The sequence below is a fragment of the Equus asinus genome, chromosome 21, assembly GCF_041296235.1.
Source record: "Equus asinus isolate D_3611 breed Donkey chromosome 21, EquAss-T2T_v2, whole genome shotgun sequence".
Classification (NCBI taxonomy): Eukaryota; Metazoa; Chordata; class Mammalia; order Perissodactyla; family Equidae; genus Equus; species Equus asinus.
The window spans coordinates 46,143,872-46,164,312 of record NC_091810.1 but is presented as its reverse complement, the minus strand read 5'-3'; the positions used below and the strand labels follow the sequence as shown (position 1 = coordinate 46,164,312).

The 20,441-nt window shown below is 40.7% G+C and overlaps 1 protein-coding gene across 3 annotated transcripts in view; it reads right to left on the bottom strand.

Moving 5' to 3' along the window:
- Positions 1-488: 488 nt before the first annotated feature.
- The window catches only part of DCP1A (decapping mRNA 1A), a 55,149-nt gene continuing 35,196 nt past the window's right edge, over positions 489-20,441 (bottom strand). For all 3 annotated transcript variants that reach the window (XM_014827086.3, XM_014827087.3, XM_070492349.1), the window contains 5 exons: positions 19,040-19,153; positions 8,739-9,491; positions 6,689-6,754; positions 4,753-4,971; positions 489-4,437 (listed from right to left, as the gene is read on the bottom strand). In XM_014827086.3, coding sequence (XP_014682572.1) covers positions 4,357-4,437; positions 4,753-4,971; positions 6,689-6,754; positions 8,739-9,491; positions 19,040-19,153 — 1,233 coding nt within the window. In that variant the 3' untranslated portion in view covers positions 489-4,356. The remainder of the gene's footprint in view (positions 4,438-4,752; positions 4,972-6,688; positions 6,755-8,738; positions 9,492-19,039; positions 19,154-20,441) is intronic.

The following is a 20,441-nucleotide window of genomic DNA, read 5'->3' as shown; positions in this document are numbered from 1 at the left end:
ATTTCCCATAACGATCATATTTTCCTTTCCTCCTTCCCTCTTTCTTTCCTTATCATCCTATATGCCTGGCACATGACAGCTCAATAACCATGAGTTGAGTGAGTGTGGGAAATGTCCCAGACGTGAAGTCCCCTATGAAACAGTGCTCTGGGCTCTGACTAGTTGGAACTGTAGCCTCTATCTGGGAACGTTTGGAGGAGTAAATGAAGTTCCTTAGATGCCCGCTCATATCACTTACACACACAATGTTGAGCTCCTGGGGAGGGAAGTGCTCATTGAATTGACAGACACCGGCTTTTTCAGACCTAAGAACCCACGTGGCATGTGCTCCAGCTGGCTGGGAACAGGCTGGACACAGGCAGACAAGTTTTCTGTGTCAGTTTTATTCTCTTGCCCCACCCCATCTCACTAGTATGAGGCTCTGGCAACGTGTACCAACTCATTCGAAAGTTCCTATTTCTATAAATTAAATAAAAACACAATTAAAATTTGGTAGGTGCTAAAACTTGGTTTTGAACTTTTATTAAAAAAATATATTTGCAAACATATAAAATTTAGGATGAAAAATGCTCATTTGAAAACATGTAATAACTTAATATTTGCAAACATACACAGATGATATAAAATCCATACCATTAAAAACGTTACTGATGCAGTATTGCGCTCATGGAACAAAAATCTTGCTGTGATTCCAGAGCTTCTCATCCTCCCACTGCAGAAAACAGAGAGTCTGGTATACTGAAAGTCACGAGAGCACACAGCCAAAGCAGTAATACAGAATAAAAAACCACTCAGAACACATTATTTAAAAAACGTGTTTCTTAGGGAATCACACAGATAAAAGGGAAACACAATTTTGCATTTCCCTCACTCAAAGTGAACGATATTGCATCTCAGCATTTCAAATGAAGATGTTAAATATAAGACTGAGTGAGACATCGCACACATCTCTCCTGCTGAATCTGCTGAAGAACAGGCTCCTTGCGGCCCCGGCCCACTCAGGGAAATGTTCTCAAGCACAGCTTTTAAAGTCAGTGTAAGTTGCTTTACTTGGTTCCAATCTTAAGATTTTAGACACTTGAAAACACAGGGCACCATTGGTTCCAGAAGATACTATGACTACAAGTGGAGGAAACCAAAGCTAGGTCAGAAACAAACACGTGCTCAGCAGCAAACGTGCAGCAAGAAGGCAGGACACACGTCCCTGCGATGCGTGTCTTCACACGGACTGAGCCCACTCGTGCCTGCGCCACCTCTCATTCCTCTGTGTTCCGTTTGCCCAGAGTTACAGTATGATGGCTAATTTCGTTTTTTAAGCAGTTAGGCACCTTCAATTTCATGTTGCATTATTAGTAATACAATGGCAGTTATGGCCTCTACTACCAAAATGAGACAATTTCAAACTACATTCTTTGGGGAGGAGAGTAATAAAGCTGCACGGTTTAAAAATATTTACCTAGTAAAGGATTCAGTGGGGTTTATAATTTTTACAAGGAAACATAAGCAGAAAAAGAACAAATGCTCTACATGCAAAATTGGGTCAGACATCTTCTAAACTAAGCCTGTACATCCTCCGGCAGAGAAGGACCCAGGTCAACTTGGGCTCTTGACAAAACAGCACTCTGATGGTTACTCACAAGCCTTCAACAGGAAGCTGTGGACATTCACATGCAGATGGCATGAAATGCTTCTCCTGACACCTACAGTCACTTGAAAACCTAGAATTCAGTCACACCTTACAAATCTCGGGAGAGGTGCACAATGAGGAGCTTCTGCCTTAAAGGAACAAGGCTGTCTGGAGATGCAGGAGTCCACTCAAAGACATCACATTAATTACATCATAAGTAGAGCAGTGACACCCACTGGGGTTGAGGGTGGGCATCTAGATAGACAGGGTGGCCTAAATGCAGGTCACCTAGAGTTCTGCAAAACCTAGCAAGAAGTCTCTCTGTTTTGGTGTCCTTTCTGATTAACTAAGGTTTAAAACTAGGGTTCCAGTAAACTCCCTGCAGCAAGGTATACATGCAGCCTAAGATAGCATGAGGTTCTGGACAGTAGCCTGAAGGAGGAATAAGGCAACTGAACCGTGACTGTCGGGCTAGGGTCATACAACTGCGACTGTGCAGGCGTGGCCTGAGTGTTCCAGGGACTCATTCTGGCCTGAACTTCCTGGTAATCGTGATGGTGAACTTCTGATTTCTGAATTTTAAGTAAATGCTTTGAATATATGAATTTGGGAGTTGAAACAGGTTTATCCTTTTCAAGTCTCCATGACTTGGGCACTTAAAAGTTTACTTTCACACTAAGGAAACTTTATCACAGATTCTCTTTACCGTCTATCATATTCATTCCTTGGGTTCAAGGGTGAACATCATCAGATTTGATTATAGACCCTCTTTACGATACTTCCTCAACTCATAATATCATACATACTCAAATCATCATTTCAATTCAAATGTCTATTATAATAAGAATCCCCTGACTCTTCCACTTACCAAAGCCCACCGAGACCACACTCGGGGTGTGTTCAAACCTACCGGTGCAACTGTTTTCTGAGAACAGGCACGTGGCTCCCTGGACACTACCTCCTGGTGTCAGCAACACTCTCTATCTTACCATAAATTTCTCTTTCCCAGGTGGTGCATGAGCAATTCATTTCTGGTTGCTGAATTTACACACTACCTTTGAAAACAAACTATTTCTAATTGAGTCTGAGAACTTAGAAGCTTCCCTGACTTCTGCACAGTTCACAAGCAACTAGGGAGACAGCAACAGAAGACAGTAAACTGAGAAGCAGAAGAGTTGTCCAGGAAACATGTTTAGATTAACAAAAGCCAATCAAACAAAATATTCTTTATGCTAAAAAACTAAGACCAAACTAAAACACGCATGTAATTCACAAGTAATTTTCTAAAATCTCAGCTAGAAAAAAATCTATGGACTTCTGACTGAGTTACCATTAAAGCTTAAACGATTGTTCCTGAGGAACCATCACATCTGCCAGCGCTATTCACAGCTAATCCTTATGCTAGCTGGTTGAGCCAATTGGGTTTTCACCCCATCATTAAATAGTGCTCAGAAAAGTAAGCAGTGCATCTTAATTGGTTAAATACTACAAAATGACCTGTATCATAGAAACAAAGACACTTTCATTCAAAGAATATCTTAAAATTACTATTGCTGAAATAAATCAAAATCTACATTAAAATATTACTGATCACCATTACATGCCATAAAAGAATAAATAGAAATCATGGCAGATCAATAGCAGCATACAAAGCATCTTTACATATTTTCACACTTTGGGCTGCAAAAGTACTCACAGCCTAGGAATACATTGGTAAAGTTCTGAATTTCACACTCTGTTTTTAACTCCATATTCTACAATAAAGTAAGGGCAGTGTGAATAACAGCTCCCTTTTCTGCATAGCTTTAAAACTATTCTCAGTAGACTCGAGGAATTAAACCAGAATGGCTTTGTCAGATTGGTCCACTGGTCCTTTTGTCAATGTTGAGGAAAACAATCAACAATGACTTCTGACTGTGTTTAGACAAAGAAGGAAAGTAAGGCTATGCTTCACACACAAACTTAACATTTTCAAAACCACTGAGAGTCTAACTTAAAGTGAACATTTCTGATAGAATTCAGGCTTTACCAGCCCCAGCCTTTGCTTCAAAGGTGTGACACGCCTGCTCCCACACCACCACAGGGCCCTATTCTAATGGTAACCCATGTTGGGAGCCCACCGCATGCCAGCACTGGGGACACTTAAAAACAAAACAGAATTAAGAAATTTCAGAACTTTTAAGGCCCAAATGGGGCATTCATATAAAACATACTTCACTTGAACAAATTAGTCCTAATTTGCCAACTTGAACATTGATCCTTAAATCATGAAGCCAATTAGCACAGAGCTGACTTCTGCTCTGTTCAGAACTTAACTATTAGCCTAATGCTCAAGTTTCTAGGGAAGAGGGGGAGAGGGGGAGTGGAGGCCGGAGGGGTGTGGGCAAGGGCTGAACCATGGCCGCTCCTCCCTAAGACCTTGAGAGTGAAAGCAAGCTGAGACTCAGGCTCCTTAGTCTCATACTTGCTCACAGCTAATGAAAACACCCATACAACTTAACACAATGGTCTTTTTTTTGTCAAAACAAAGGTCTGCTGGTGATGCTTCACAGTGAAACCTCCATTATCACTGAGAACGTCACTTGGAAAACATTCTTAAGGAACGAGTCTCTTTTTCATAGGCTCAATTTCAGGATTCTCAAAAGTCAATGTTCTGTTTAGAAGTTTCCATGATGAGGCCTATGTGTTTCTGAGGTCGACGTTCTGCCTTCAGATTCATCCTGCTCCAGTCATAGGTTGTGGTTGTCTTTGTTCTTGGTCAGAACCTGCAAGTAGACTTCATGAAGCATACTGAGGAAGCTGGAATCATTCTGGAAGAGATGGTAATGCCACATTTACCTCATTAGAATTTACCGCCTTGATAACAGCTTAGGAAAAAAGCTGCACAAACGATTTGTGTAACTAATACCAAAGAATCTCACCATCCAAAAGCAACCATGATTAACATTTTGGAATTCACTCAGCAATCTTCCCATCAGGAGTGTATGCTCAGGAACAGAGAAGTATTATTCCTGGCTGGTCTTGAAGTTACTTTACGAACTGATTTTCTAAGAAGAACTTAAAAATTTGTCTTTTCTTTTAATTAAAGAATGAAAATTCAAAGACTAAATTGATAGCCTACATACCTTTATTAGATGTATTAACGTATCCTGGAGCTGAGACTTGCTCAGAATAATGGAAGGCTTTCTCTGACTTTCTGATGTTCCAACGGTTAGAGGAGAAGGCGAGCTTGCTTTCTTCTCAAGGTCTGTGGACCTTGTAGTTGTCTGCTGGAACACACTTGGGGACAGCAGGACTGAAGACACTGCCGTGGTTGTTGCAGTAACCAGTGGGGGGCCAGCAACCTGCAGGGAAACAGTGTGTCATTTTGCACCAAAGTGTGGAAGCCAGCAGCCACCCAGAGTAGAGGGTGATGAGAGGCATGTGCAGAGTCCAACGCCAACTATCTGGGGTTCAGATAAACATTCAGTAGAAGGCTTTGAGCATTTTACGTCTAGTTATGAAGCTTGTCAGCTAAAGGATGAAGAGCCCATTTACACGCTAAGAATGCCCTAAGCTGTTATGGGAAGCCAAGTTGGCTAATCACGGAAGGGGCATATGATAAATAATAGCAGGGTATGCACAAGAAATGTAGTTTATATGTGGGGGACAGGGAAAGGACTGGAAGGGGGCATGCAGGAACTTTCTGGGGTGATGAAATGTTACATGTCTTGATTAGGTGGTTACCCAAGGGATCTACATGTGATAAATTCATTAAAAACCCCTGTATTTTATCATATGTAAATTTTACTTCAATAAAAAGAGAACTGTTTCCCAGTTATATGAAGCATTAGTTTCTTCTGTAGTGTTCAATATATTTATTATACCATTACAGGTATCAAAAATACATTTCTTTTTTTTTAAAGATTTTTTATTTTTCCTTTTTCTCCCAAAGCCCCCAGGTACATAGTTGTGTACTTTTAGTTGTGGGTCCTTCTAGTTGTGGCATGTGGGATGCCGCCTCAGCATGGCCTAACGAGCGGTGCCATGTCCGTACCCAGGATTTGAACTGGTGAAACCCTGGGCCACCGCAGCAGAGCACGTGAACTTAAACCACTTGGCCACAGGGCTGGCCCCTCAAAGATACATTTCTTAAAAACAAAACTAACGTCTATCTCCTTCACCCATTTAGATGTGCTTGCTTCTAGGCTGATAGTGGCTAACCATCAGAATACACTACACTAGTAACAATCAGTACTTTTAATAATTCTCACATTTGATACAACCAACAGAGATCTCTTCTTCCTATCTGTCATCCTCCTCATTTACAAACAGCAAAGAGCTTGCCATAGTTTTAAGGGTGTGGTTTCTGGTGTTTGAGCCTTTAGGTTGTTTTTTGATGCAACACTAGGCTGAGAGCTCCCACCCATAGCAGGACAAGCTACAGGAAAGACCGGTTAACAAGACCAGTCAAAAGCTGGCTTTAAATTCTGAGACTCAAGCAGATGTATAAAGGCTCGAAGGGAAATGGGAACGTCAAATTTTAGGAACTGAAAAAATTAAGTGTGCATTTCAAGGTTGGTAGGTAATGGAGGGTGGGGACAACTTTAAAAAATGGGGCATGGGAGAACAAGCAAGGGACAGAGCATGCAGGCCTGGGAGGCTTTGTCATTAGAGCAACGGGAGCCAACGAGGGCACTGCAACACAGTGGTGACTGTTAACCGGGACGGCACAGTTCTTCCCAGGCAAGGCTGCTTCCTACTCATAGAGGCCAGGCGGACATGCTCCCAGCTGCCACCCATTCACAAACACCAGTGAGTGCCCACCCTGTGGCTGACTCCCCCTCGTATACCACATGGTCTCAGGAGACACTCATACAGAGAGACAATGGAGGCCTCCAGAGGCCAGAGCAGTGAACCTTGTCTGGGGGAGCAGCGGGAGCCTGGCCTGAGAGAGGGACTCTAAGCTGGGTCTAGGCCTGAAAGCTAAAACTTTCCACTCAAGGGACAATGTTTTACTTCACATTCAGATGAAGAACTTAAACATACATAAAGTGCTCTTCAGAAAAAGGGAGTCCTTACCGGAATGGCACTGGATAACACTTTAGGCTGGGCAAAGACTTCAGGATCCTGGTTTTGCTGCATAGACTGCAATGTTTAAAAAGAAAAGATGAACAGATGTAGCAAGCTTCTATTAAGGTTTCCTAGTTACTGGGGAAAATCTAGGTTAGCAATAAGGAATTGTTCAGACATTAACTATTCCTAGATTCCTCAGGGAAGAGGGTGACAGAAACTTGTGACAATGCAACCAATGACTCGACTGCAGGATGAGAGCTTTGGGACAGCCCCCGACTCCTTTCAGGTCCCCCCAGAAAAAGGGTGTGTACAAAGCCTTTAAGGCATCTCTAAGGAAACAGCTGAAACCCGCATCTCTTCTAGGAGCTGCGGACAGCCCGAATATACTTTTGCTGTTGAGTCTGTAGAGATGCAAGATCCTGGCAACATGCTACCTCTTGATAAGGTGATTTCAACTTTGGACAGCTGGCACTAAACAGTCTTCATTTCAGAGTCCCATTTCCACATGCTAAATTTTGTCTTCATTCATCGGGAGACAAAGAACTTCTTGTTGTAGGGCAAATACATTAGAACTCAACCAAGCCCCAGGTCCTAAAATTCCAGACTGCCACGTAAACGAAAAGTGACACATCTGTAAGCTTCCTCGGCAAGGAGGCGTGCTAGAGAGCAGAGCAGTGTCCCAGAGGTCAGAACGGGGAGAGGGTGGCACTCAAGACTGCTGGCTGCACTTCCAGAGCAGCACAACAGTGGCAGCAGGAACAGCTCAGGGGCGTGGTGCCTATCCATTAGACACTCTCTCCCCTCCTTATGCTGCAGAGAACTGCAACAGAAATGGCCCCAAATAACAATTTAATGATGTAACCAAGCTCCTAAGTTTCCTCTCTTTCTGTATAAGATTTCAAAGGAATGGAACAATATATCCCATTAAGAAATAATACAGAATTATTATGATGGGCTCTTCTTTATAATACTATTTGGTAAAATGTTAAGATCGGAGATTATTATTACTATTAAAGGGCACGAGACTAAAATCCTGAAAGGCAACCAATACTGTTTCAGAGCAGAAGGTTCTACCCTCTTTCAGTTCTGTGATCTTGCACAAGTCACTTCAACTCTGAACTGATTTTAGACTCACCCACCGTATAAATCATTGAGGGACAAACCTCTTCTTCATCCTCCACACCCATCTACCAAGTCCCACTGGTCACATGTCTTAACAAATCCACTCGTCCACACTCCCCAATTCAGGCCCCAGCAGCTCAAGCCTGGGGGACTCCCACAGCCTCCTTCCTGATGGGTCATTCTATGTCTGTCCTCTCCTTTCCTAGCATGTCACCCATTGCTCAAAGCCCTTGAAAGACTCCCCAGGGCTCTGGGAACAAAGCTCTAACTGAACACAATTTACAAAGTCTTGGTCATTAACCAACATCCACTTCTCCAAGTTTCTTTCCACAGTAGATCCAGTCACACTAAAGTTCTTTAAGTTCAGCAAATGCCTTCTCATCTCGAGGTCTCTGAACATGCTCTTCTTACCGCAAACACTTTTCCCACCTCTGGGAAAGGTCTGGTTAACCTCTACTGAGCCTTCAGATCTTGGCTGAAACATCAGTTTCACTGGGAAGCTTTATTTGACCTCATACCTGTAACTCTGGGACCCCTAGTGTGCCTGGCACAAGGCAGGCACTCAACAAGAGTACTGAGGGAGCTGGGAATGGAACAAAGCCTAGGATAATTTGGATCTACGGTCTTGAGTCAAATGAGAACTCCTGGAACTGTCAGGAAAAAACAAACAAAAAACCCTAAAGTGCAGACCCTGATAGAAAAATACAAACACTGTTTCTTAGCTTTTATCAGTTGAAACAACTTTGGGTAGTGGAATTCAGTTAAACACCATTTACCAATTATTTGGTTGTTCACAGGGCTTCTTACCTCCCTTTCATTTAGCCCGACATACTCAACAGTTGTCTCTTTAAAACGCCTGTCTCACGTCAGTCAAAATCAATGTCTTTGTAGGCTCATCCCACCCAATTACAGCCACCCGCGCTTCCACCAGTACCTGAAGGGGAGCAAGCACCATGGTGCTCAGCGAGGCTGAGGCTCTTGCTGCTGCTGTCTTAGGGGGAGGCTCTATGAAGCTCTCAGGCGTGGCCAGCTGGCCGGCTGCTGGAGAAAAGCTGGGTGCCACTGCACCTTTCCCAAGTGACTGTATCTGTATTTGGTCATGCTGTGGGGTCAACCTGAGTTTCTGGAGAAGATCAATGCTTGGGAGGGACGGACCAGCTGTGTTTGTCATGCTCTGTGGGGCCCTGAAGGGGCTGTGGCTGGCAGTTAGACTGGCGTGGCTCAGCTCAGGGACTGGCTGACTCAGGAGCGGAGACCTCTGTCTAGGCGTGGTCTTCACTGCCTGCATCATGGCGGTCTTTCGGGGTAAGGTAGGAGGAACCTGCGCAGGAGGAGCTTCTGCTGGCAGAGTGGGACTGAGCACAGGGCGCAACGGGATCGCATAGTTGGGGGCCTGCTTTTCACTGGACTGTGTGATGGAGGCAGGAGTGATTAGCACCGGGGTGGTGACTTCAGGTTGGACTGAGTGGTGGGCAGCAGGATGCACACCCAGGTTTTCTGACTGAGGGGCCCCTCCTGACTGCTCAAAGGAAAATGGTAGGAATGAGCTGGGCTCTTTCTGGGAGGCATCTCCTGGTAGCTTATCCAATTCTTCTGAATCCAGACCAACAACTGTTGGCTGTTCCTTTGGCAAAGAGGTTCCAAATAATTCTTCCACTGTCAGATGTTTGTGTCCAGATAGAGCAGACTGAAAAACAAACCAAACCACCCAATGAAAGAAATATCTTGCAAACCAGTATAACCAAACTTCTTTTTCATCAACCAAAACAGCTTGCAGAAGCAAGGATGGATGGAGTCTGAAAATGAGGAAATGGAACAAAGTGAAGATGTGTTAAAGGTTAAGGCCAACGTGCATCTGGTCTTGTCAAAATGGTGGATAGAAATCTGCATTAGTAATAACATTCACATTTTAAGGACTCCAGGTGATAATGTTAGAATTCATCTTTTTTCTTGGCAAATGGATATAAGGATATAAAGTGAAAGGGCAATTATCTTATTAAAAAGTTAATTGTGCCTAATTGCTCCATGTCAGTAACACATGTAGGGAAATGACACTCAAAAGGATGGAGACCAAATGCTGATCAAGTAATCCTACTTTGATTTTTCACTGTTCTTGATAAAAACCTATGCATTGCCCCTTGAGGACTGGGTGTCAAATACCAGAAAATAAATTTAACCATTTTTTTAAATAGCAGGCCATTCCTCCTTCCTACTCCCAAATCACAGAATCCTTAAGAAAAAGCAAAGCATTTAAGCCTGAAAGTGTTAAATTTATATACATTTTAGTGTCTGGTTTATTGACGCCATTGCAACGATTCAAAGGAGAAATATTCATGCTTTCCACCGACGAGCTTTCCTGCACCTCCACATAGCACTGCCATATTTATTTATCCTTTATTTACTGAATACCCACAGGGTGCCAGGTCCTACTCTGACCTGGGCCCAAGGGACACAGCAGGGGGTAACAGAAATGTCCTACCCTGACAGAGCTTATGTCTAGTGGGAGACAAACCTAAGTACTTTGAAAACACAAGCATCCCAACTTATGGTTTTATTCCTAAAGTGTGTGGACTACTTAGTTGTTTAGGTATTATGTTGATACAGAAAAAAAACAATCCGCTGAAACACTCGCTCTTTAGGGCCTCATAAAGTGTATAAAGGCCCTGAAGTACACTGTATCTGAAATAAAATGACTGTAGCACTATGGTAGATTGCATCTCTACAGGAAAACAAGCTCTGTTTTTCCCAGGCAAATGTTTGCTTCACCCATTTGATAAATAACTATTGGGTTCACCAGGTGCCAGGGGCATTGTGCTGGGATGGGCAGGGGTGGGGAACAGAGGAGAGCGGGAACTTACTGGCAGCAGGCTTTTAAGGGGAGGGAGTTAGAGATCCACTTTGTTGAGGCGGGGTGACAGGGAAAGGAGGCCAGTATCGAGGACTGAGGATGCAAGGAATTTACATGTGAGGGACGGAAAGCCATGGGGGGGCCACTGTGTATCTTCTCACTGGTGTGAGGACAGCATCACCTGCTGGGTGACAGGTGGCAGAACAGGTGTGAAGAGAATGCAGGCAGCGCAAAATAACTGCCGTGGAGGAAGAGGCAGAAGCCTCCTCCAGTTGTAAAAAACAGTAATTTCATACCAAACCACTTTATCTTAGAAAATATTCAATAAAGAGAATTCTATTACTATTAAAAAGCTAACATAATATGTCTTGCCATGTTAATGTGACAAGAGGGTTTGTTTAAGTGAAAGAATTCTCAAATGGCAAATTTAGGCCCCCTACTAATGCTGTAGTGAGACTAGTAAGACTATCTTGTCATAACACTTTCTAGCACTTTAAGGGCTTTTCCAGATTCAGAATCTCGCTTCCAATAGAAGGCAGCACTAACATCTAATTATAAACTGTGGATGTAAAAAAATGCAAAAGATTTTAGATGGTTTAATCTCCTCACATTTTTACTCCTGAAAAAAACTAAAGCTTAGGGTCTGATACCGAGGTTCAATCACAACTGTTAACTGGGAAAGTTAGATAATCTTTCTATTTAGTTCCCTCATCTGAAAAAATGGGAGCAACTGTGATAGTTATCTCATAAAGCTATTGTGAAAATTAAATTATCAATATAATGTCTGGGGGCCAGCCCCGAACCAGATGTCTTAAAGATACAAAGGGTCAGGGGTCGGCCCTGTGTCCGAGTGGTTAAATTTGCATGTTCTGCTTCGGTGGCCCAGCATTTCATCAGTTCAGATCCTGGGTGCAGACATAGCACCCACTCATCAGGCCATGCTGAGGTGGTTCCCACACAGCAGAGCCCGAAGGACCTACAACTAGAATATATGACTACGTACTAGGGGGGCTTTGGGGAGAAGAAGAAGAAGAAGAAGAAAAAAAAATGTGCCCAAACAAGCATTCAATAAATGGAAGCTGGCTATTATTAACATTATATGAACACCACATAGTCTTAACAGCAATCATGATAAATCTGTGTTTGGATATGTTTTAAGGAACATCAAATAATACGTTGGGATTTAAAAAATTCATCAAGTCCTTCTGGAATGTCATACCCCCATAATGCAAAATAACAACAACAACAGAACCACCTGCTGGGCTATCAAAGCTGTGCTATTACACACCATCCTGTTGTTCCCTTATGCAAGGATCACTAAAGACATAGCTGTTTGTTTAAAACTCACTGGTAACATTTCAAATTCATTCAATGTAATTCAAAATAGACAATGAATTCTCATTTGAGAGAGACTTCTCTTTGTCTCTGTCCAGGCCATATAACTGTAGAAGAATGCATAGGTTCCATTTCCCAAGCTGAACACTGATTTCTTCACTTCTGGATCCCTGGCATCATAAATGTCTATTGATGAGCACAGACATAATTCCCTTTTCCCTCCTGATTTCTAAAAATTATGGTAAAATATACATAACAGAAAAGTTACCATTTTAACCAAATTTAAGTGTAAAATTCAGTGGCATTCAGTACATTCATGATGTTGTGTAACTACTACCACTATCTATTTCTACAACTTTTTCATCAACCCAAGCAGAAACTCTATACCCCTTAAATGCTGATTCCCCATCTTCTCTCCCCTCTACCATCCCACCCACAGCCCCTGATATCTCTATTCTACTTTCTGTTTCTATGAATTTGCCTACTCTAGGTACCTCATATAAGCCCAACTGCACAATATTGGTCCTTTTGTGAATGGCTTATTTCACTTTGCTTAATGTTTGAGGCACTGCCTAAGCATTTTCCACAGCTGCTGCACCATTTTACATTCCCACCACCTATGCAAGAGGGTTCCAATTTCCTCACATCCTGGCCAAAACTTGTTGGTCATTTGCATATCTTATTTGGAGAAATGTCTATTCAAGTCCTTTGCCCATTTTTAAATTGGGTTCTTTTTTGCACACACTATGTTTAGAACAAGATGTTCAAGATTGCTTGCAAAAAAAGTACTGGAAAACTACACTAATTCTTATTCATTAATGCAAATTATGTAGAGCTTCACCACCACATTCTGTTTTATATATGTGTGTGTATATCTATATACACACACACACACACACAAACCAACATCTACATATACCTTCTTTGAAAAACACAGACCACACTGGGGCTATTTGCAGAAATTTATATACACACACACACACACACAAACCAACATCTACATATACCTTCTTTGAAAAATACAGACCATACTGGGGCTATTTGCAGAAATTTAAGAGTCTTTTCCAGGTAAGAATACTATTTTCATATTATAAGAAAAGGAGCAATGAAACAGGACATGGAGAAGCCTCACCATGAAATATACCTTAGGCTTCAAGAACAGTATGATCCACGTAGGAACTTTTACCTGTCCAGTGAAACACAAATCAACTTTTGAACAATTAAAATTATCTGCATTTACATTTGGGATGTTACCACACTTACACTTAAAAATAGGTATTTCTAATGGTTTAAAATCTACTTTATATTAGAAAATGAAACCATATGGTGGAACCCTGAACTCTGATTGCAAAAGAAAGTTTCCAGATTTCCCCATGTAGCATTCCTACAACTTTGGCCAGGCCAGAAACAGACTCTCAGAGCTTCTCTAGAACAGGGTGCCTGGTAAAGCATTAGGGTTCAAGGTGTCTCACATAAGAAGGAATAAATAAAGCTGCGATGGCAGTAAGAGTTGCCACGGACGGCATGTTCACTATACGGGAGCTCTGTGCTCCACACTTTACAAGCATTACTTTGTTAACTGGCCAGCGCAGCACTATTATTACAGCCATTTTATAGATGATGCCCAAGCACAACAGAACCCAACTCCACCCTAGTTCCCACAATTCAGTCCGTTCTTAACCAATACACCAGCACACTGAGGTGTCAATTAAGCAGACTGCAGGTTAACTAACCAACTGCATGGTGATGTTGACCTTTGGAAAACAGGGGTGCAGTTAAGTCTTGATGAACAAAGAGGTGGCTCCAGGTCAAAACGTCTCAATTTTTGGAAATACGTAACTGGCTGCATCAGTCTGAAGAGGCTGAGTGAGCAGAGCATGCTTCTCCACACAAGTTCCCAAAAGTTTTACAGTCTCTGCTTTCGACAGGACCCTCTCTACACTTCTCTGCCTATAACAAGAAAAACTGGCTCCATTCTCCTAGTAGCGGGCTTATTCATGGATTCATCCATCCACAGAAAAGGTTGAAAGTTCATTCTTTCCTCATGTCTGAATATGCCTAAAGTCTGGATTTTGAGTTTTGTAATGCCTTGATTAAACCAAGTGCTAGGCGTACCATTCCCCTTGGGAAATGGAATTCAGTGAGCAACAGCATGTATGGGGCCCAACAAAATTCTAATATACTGTATCAGGTTTTACATTGTTCCTTCCTCACCTACAGCTCTTGCTATTTAGAGAATTTCAAATTTCTATTTGGATCTATTGTGTCTATGTCAGATTTCCTACCTGGTCAGTGCACTGGGCACACCAAAAGGGATGCATTATTCTCTTTTAAAAAACTATTTAACTGAGGTCATATTGACTTATCACATTATATTTCAGTGTCTGTATAGACTGCATCATGTTCACCACCAACGGCCGAGTTTTAATCTGTCACCATAAAATGTGCCCCTTTATCCCTTTCCCTCTGGTAACCACTAATTTGTTCTCCTTATCTATGTGTGTGTTTGTTTATCTTCCACATATGAGTAAAATCATACAGTATGTCTTTCTGTGTCTTAGTTTGCTAAACATAATACCCTCAAGGTTGATCCACATTGTTGCAAATGGCACCATTTTCTCTTTTTTTTATGGATGAATAGTATTCCATTGAATATATAGACACATCACATCATCTTTATCCATTCACTGGTTGATGAGCACTTGGGTTGCTTCCACGTTTTGGCTATTGTGAATAACGCTGTGATGAACATGGGTGCGTAAATCTTTTTGAATTACTGATTTCATGTTTTTTGGATAAGTACTCAGTAGTGGAATAGCTGGATGATATAGTATTTCTATTTTTAATTTTTTGAGAAATCGCCATACTGTTTTCCATAGTTGCTGCACCAGTTTGCATTCCTACCAGCAGTGTATGAGGGTTCCCTTTTCTCCACATCCTCTCTGACACTTGTTATTTCTTGTCTTGTTAATTATAGCCATTCTGACGGGCGTGAAGTGCTATCTCAGTGTAGTTTTAATTTACATTTCCCTAATAATTAGTGATGTCGAACATCTTTTCATGTGCCTCTTGGCCATCTGTGTATCTTCTTTGGAAAAATGTCTGCTAATATCCTCTGCCCATTTTTTTGATGAGGTTGTTCATTTTTTTATTGTTGAGTTGTATGAGTTCTTTCTATATTTTGGAAATTAACCCCTTGCCAAATAGATGATTTACAAATATTTTCTCCCAGTTGGTGGTTTTGTTGTTGTTGTTGATGGCTTCCTTTGCCATGCAGAGGCTTTTTAATGTGATGTAGTCCCATTTATTTTTTTCTTTTGTTTCCCTTGCCTGGGTAGATAACATATTTGAAAAGATGCTGCTAAGACTGATGTTAAAGAGTATACTGCCTATAGTTTCTTCTAGGAGTTTTATGGTTTCAGGTGTTACATTCAAGTCTTTGATCCATTTTGAGTTTATTTCTGTGTATGGTGTAAGATACTGGTCTACCTTCATTCTCTTGCCATGTGGCCGTCCAGTTTTCCCAACACCATTTATTGAAGAGACTCCTTTCTCCATTGTATGCTCTTGGCTCCCTTGTCAAAGATTAGCTGTCCAAAGATGTGTCGTGTTGTTTCTGCGTTTTCAATTCTGTTCCACTATCTGTATGTCTGTTTTTAGGCCAGTACCATGCTGTTTTGATTACTGTAGCTTTCTCATATATTTTGAAGTCAGAGATTGTGATGCCTCCAGCTTTGTTGTTTTTTCTCAGGACTGCTTTGGGTATTCAAGGTCGTTTTTGTTCCATACGAATTTTAGAATTCTTTGTTCTATTTCCATGAAGAATGACATTGGAATTCTGATTGGGATTGCACTGAATCTGTAGATTGCTTTAGGTAATGTGGACATTTTAACTACATTTATTCTTCTAATCCATAAACATGGAATATCTTCCCATTTCTTTATGTCTTCTTCAGTTTCTCTCAATAATGCCTTACAGTTTTCACTGCATAGGTCTTTCACCTTTTTGGTTAAATTTATTCCTAGATATTTTATTCTTTTTGTTGTGATTGTAAATGGGATTGTATTCTTGACTTCTCTTTCTGCCAGTTGATTATTAGTGTATAGAAATGCAACTGATTTTTCTATGTTAATTTTGTACCCTGCAACTTTACTCCATTTGTTGATTATTTCTAATAGTTTTTTGTGGATTATTTAGGGTTTTCTATATATAGAATCACGTCATCTGCAAATAGTGACAGTTTTACTTCTTCCTTTCCAATTTGGATCCCATTTATTTCTTTTTCTTGCCTAACTGCTCTGGCTAAAACTTCCAGCACTATGTTGAATAAGAGTGGTGAGAGTGGGCATCCTTGTCTTGTTCCTGTTCTCAGACGAATAGCTTTCAAGTTTTTCACCATTGAGTATGATGTTGGCTGTGGGTTTGTCATATATGTTCTTTATTATGTTGAGGAACTTTCCTAGAAGGTACGCATTATTCTTAAACACAGGAACCAAAGAACAATACAAAACAAATTAGGGAAATAAGTCCCAAGGGAATTTTAATAAGTGAATTATGAAACTGAAATGGAATTTAATACTATTAAGGCTTGACGGCATTATCTGCCCCTCAGCACTAGATGGCAGTGTTACGAAACAAACGTACTATCTATGTGTACAGGCTGCTTACGGATTTTAAGGTAATTTTAGCAAACTGCATGGCTTCTGACAATTTCCAGATCTCAACATTTTACAAAGTTTTGTCACTTTGGCCTATAAAATGGGATTTTAAAAGTATGTGAAAAATGAAGAAATAACAGGATCAGCACTATTCACATTAGTTGGTACAATTCTCTGAGTGCCCACTTGAATTCTGTATGTCTATGGATCCATCACTGGTGCTTCTGTTGAAAGGCTGAGCGTCTATGGCTTGTCACACTCATCTGTCAGTGGACAGTGCTTTAGGGTTGTTTAGGCATTTTTTGGGTCCATTTTTTCATTTGGATCTCACAATAACTCTGTGAGTTAACAAGTGCAAGAATTCTTAACCCCTTGAATCAGAAAGGAAAGGGGAAATGATTCACAATTCGAAAAGGGGAAGTGAGTGGCCCACTGAACAGTCATGGCTGATAAACCAGACCAGAAGGAATCTAGGGAGCCTGCTTCTTCCCTCCCTCCCTCCACATATATTTTTAAAAAATAAAATTTTACATAGCACTGCTTTTATTTTATGTTTGAGCTTTAGGATCCTAAATCCAAATACAGCAAAAATGGAGCACAAGAATGTGGTATACAAAATCTAGTTTAAGTTAATTACCAACTAAATACTTAAAAACATTACGGATACATTGCTGATGGGAATGTAAAATGGTGCAGCCTCTCTGGGAAACAATATGGCAATTTCTTATTAAACTAAAGCATGTAATTACCAAATGACCCAACATTTGCACTCTTGGGTATTTAGCCCAGAGAAATGGAAATTTATGTACAAAAACCTATACATAAAGGTTCACAGAGGCTTTATTTGTAATACCCCCAAACGGAAAACAACCAGATGTCTTTCAACAGGTGAATGGTTAAAAATGGTTAAACCAGTTGTGGTACTTCAGTATCAGGAATACTACTCAGAAATAAAAGGGAACAAACCACTGATAAACAAAACAATTTCAATGAATCTCCAGGAATTATGCTGAGTGAAGAAAGACAATCCCAAAAGATTATATACTGTATGATTCCATTTATACAACGTTCCTGAAATGACAACATTATAGAACTGGAGACTGCCAGATTAGGGGCTGCCAGGGGTTAAGGATGGGAGGAGTGGGTAAGGCAGTGAGGGCATGATGGAAGTCAGTGTGACAATAAAAGGGCAACACAAAAGATCCTTGTAATGGAAGTCTTCTGTATCCTGACTGTAGTGGTGGCTACACAAAGCTGTATGTGAGATAAAACTGCATAGAACTAAATACATACGTGCACATATACACACAAATGAATACAAATAAAGCAGAGGAAATGTGAATTAGATTGACAGATTGTGTCAATATCCTGGTTGTGATAGCGTACTATATTTTGCAAGCTGTTAGCGATAGGGAAATGGGTAAAGGTACATGGCATCTTTCTGTATTATTTCTTACAACTGCATTATTCCTACAACTGAATTATCTCAAAATAAAAAGTTTAATTAAAAAACTATGGGTTTTACTTGGTATCTCTTCATTTATCAAGCCATCAGTTTTAAACAGAACTAATTCAGTCAATAAATATATACAATGCTAGATGCTGAGGGCAGCAATGAACAAGGTAGACAAAACTGCCTGCCCTGATGGGAGCTTACATTTTGGTGGGAGGAGACACAACGAATAAACAAGAAAACCATAAACCATGTTAGCTGGGTAGAAGTCTTGGGGAGAAAATAAAGCACAGTGAGACAGGGATAGGCAAGGATTGTTATTTAAAAATAGGGTGGTCAGAGAAGGCCTTACCTATATGGAGGACACTTGAGACCTGCCAGAAGTAAGGGAGCAAGCCCCATCCGGGAGGAGAGGATTCCAGGCCAAGGGAACCACAAGCGCGAAGGCCTGTCTTGAGGCAGAGCAAGTCTGCCATGTTTGTGTAAAGGCACAAGAAACGACGAGCTGGGGCCACGTGAGCAAGGCAGACAGGTAGGACATGAGGCCAGGGTGGGGGGGGAGATCAGGAAGGGCCTTGTGGGTCACTGCCACGACCATGGCTTTTATCTGAGTGAGATGGAACATGACTGGGGAGCTTTAAGCAGATGAATGCCATGATCTAACTTATGTTTCACTAGGATTATTCTGGCTGCGGTGTTAAGAATAGGTAAGAGAGTGGCCAAAAAAGCTGGAAACCAGACAGGAGGCTACTGCAAAATTCAGATGAAAGATAGCTACATGGATGAGGGGAAATGACATGAGTGGATGTCACTATGCTGCCGCTCATACGTCCCTTGACAGATAAATGACAAATCAAACTTGTACTGCATTAAAATCCTTACACAATGCTCCTCCGTGTTTTGCTATCTTGGACAAAGCTGGGGCTTTAGCTGTACACACCTTATCTTGTGGCCCGGATGGCGTCTCTTCTAGAGTCTCGGTGCTTCCCAGATTGGAGAGCTGAGTACTCGGCTGCAACCCAGGGCTGGAGATATTGGAGTCACCCATCTGATTCTTAAATTGAAAGGAAAAGTATACCACATAAAAAAGATTGCTATTATCTGGCTCACAAAACAGCACTCAATGTTAGCAGAAATGCTTTTTAAAAAACAAGCAAAAAATCCCCCCAAATGTTTTGCTTTGGACCCGCATGTAAATAACTTACACAATAAAATTTCTAGAAAGCTGAGCACTTGATTTTAGATAATAGTGTTAGGAACAACTGTTATTTTTATAAGGAAAACCCAAAGCTATTAACTTATTACAGATTCTTTTCCATTTTATTCTTCAAGTTAACATATGGTGAAATTAACATTTTTGGGATGTACAGTTCTATCTGTGTATCCATCACCACAACCAAGATATAAAACAGCTCCACCACCCTCCTAAAATCCTCCCTTGTCCATCTCATTGCAGTTTCGCTCCTCCCTTCATTCTTGGAAACTAGTGATCTGTTCTCTGTCACTACAGTTTTGTCTTTTTGAGAATGTCGTAAAAAATGGAAGGCTAGCTTCTTTCACTTAGTATAGTACCTTTGAGATTCATCTAAACTGTTATACGGTATTAATAGTTCATTCCTTTTTATCGCTGAGTAATATTCCACTGTATGACCACATTATACTTTGTGAACCATTCTCCTTTAGAAGGACATCTGAGCTATACATTAGTTTTTGGTGATTGTGAAAACAGCTTCTATGAACATTTGTGTACAGGTTTTGTGTGGCTAAAAGCTTCATTTTTCTAGAGTGAATACTGAAGAGTGGTATTCCTGGGTCATATGGCATATACTTTTCTTCTAAATTTTTATAGTTTTATGTTTTACATTTAGATCTATGATCCATTTTGAGTTGATTTTTGTATAAGATGTTACATTTAGGTTGGGGTTAACTTCTTTTGGCATATAAATGTCAATTGTTTTCAACATCATTTGTTGAAATCAGCATATACTTTTAAAAATTAAACTAAAAAGGTCTCTAAACATTACTATCACAGATGATAAAACATTCATGTTTTAAAGTAAAATGTTTTAAAATTCCTATTAACATGCATATAACACTAAAAGTGAAAATACTTTTGTTCTTAAAGAGAATCCTAAAAATGTGATCACTAGATGAACATGGAATTCTGAATTTTAGAAACAAGTTATATTTGGGCTACCTGATCCAGCATCTGGTGAGCATTATCAATGCCAAAACAGATACCAAAAACAGTTGAGAACACTCAAGAGACCAGTTAAAAAGAAAAAAAAGCCCTAAACTTCAATCCAGAGACACATTAATTTTCTTGATACCATACTATAAAT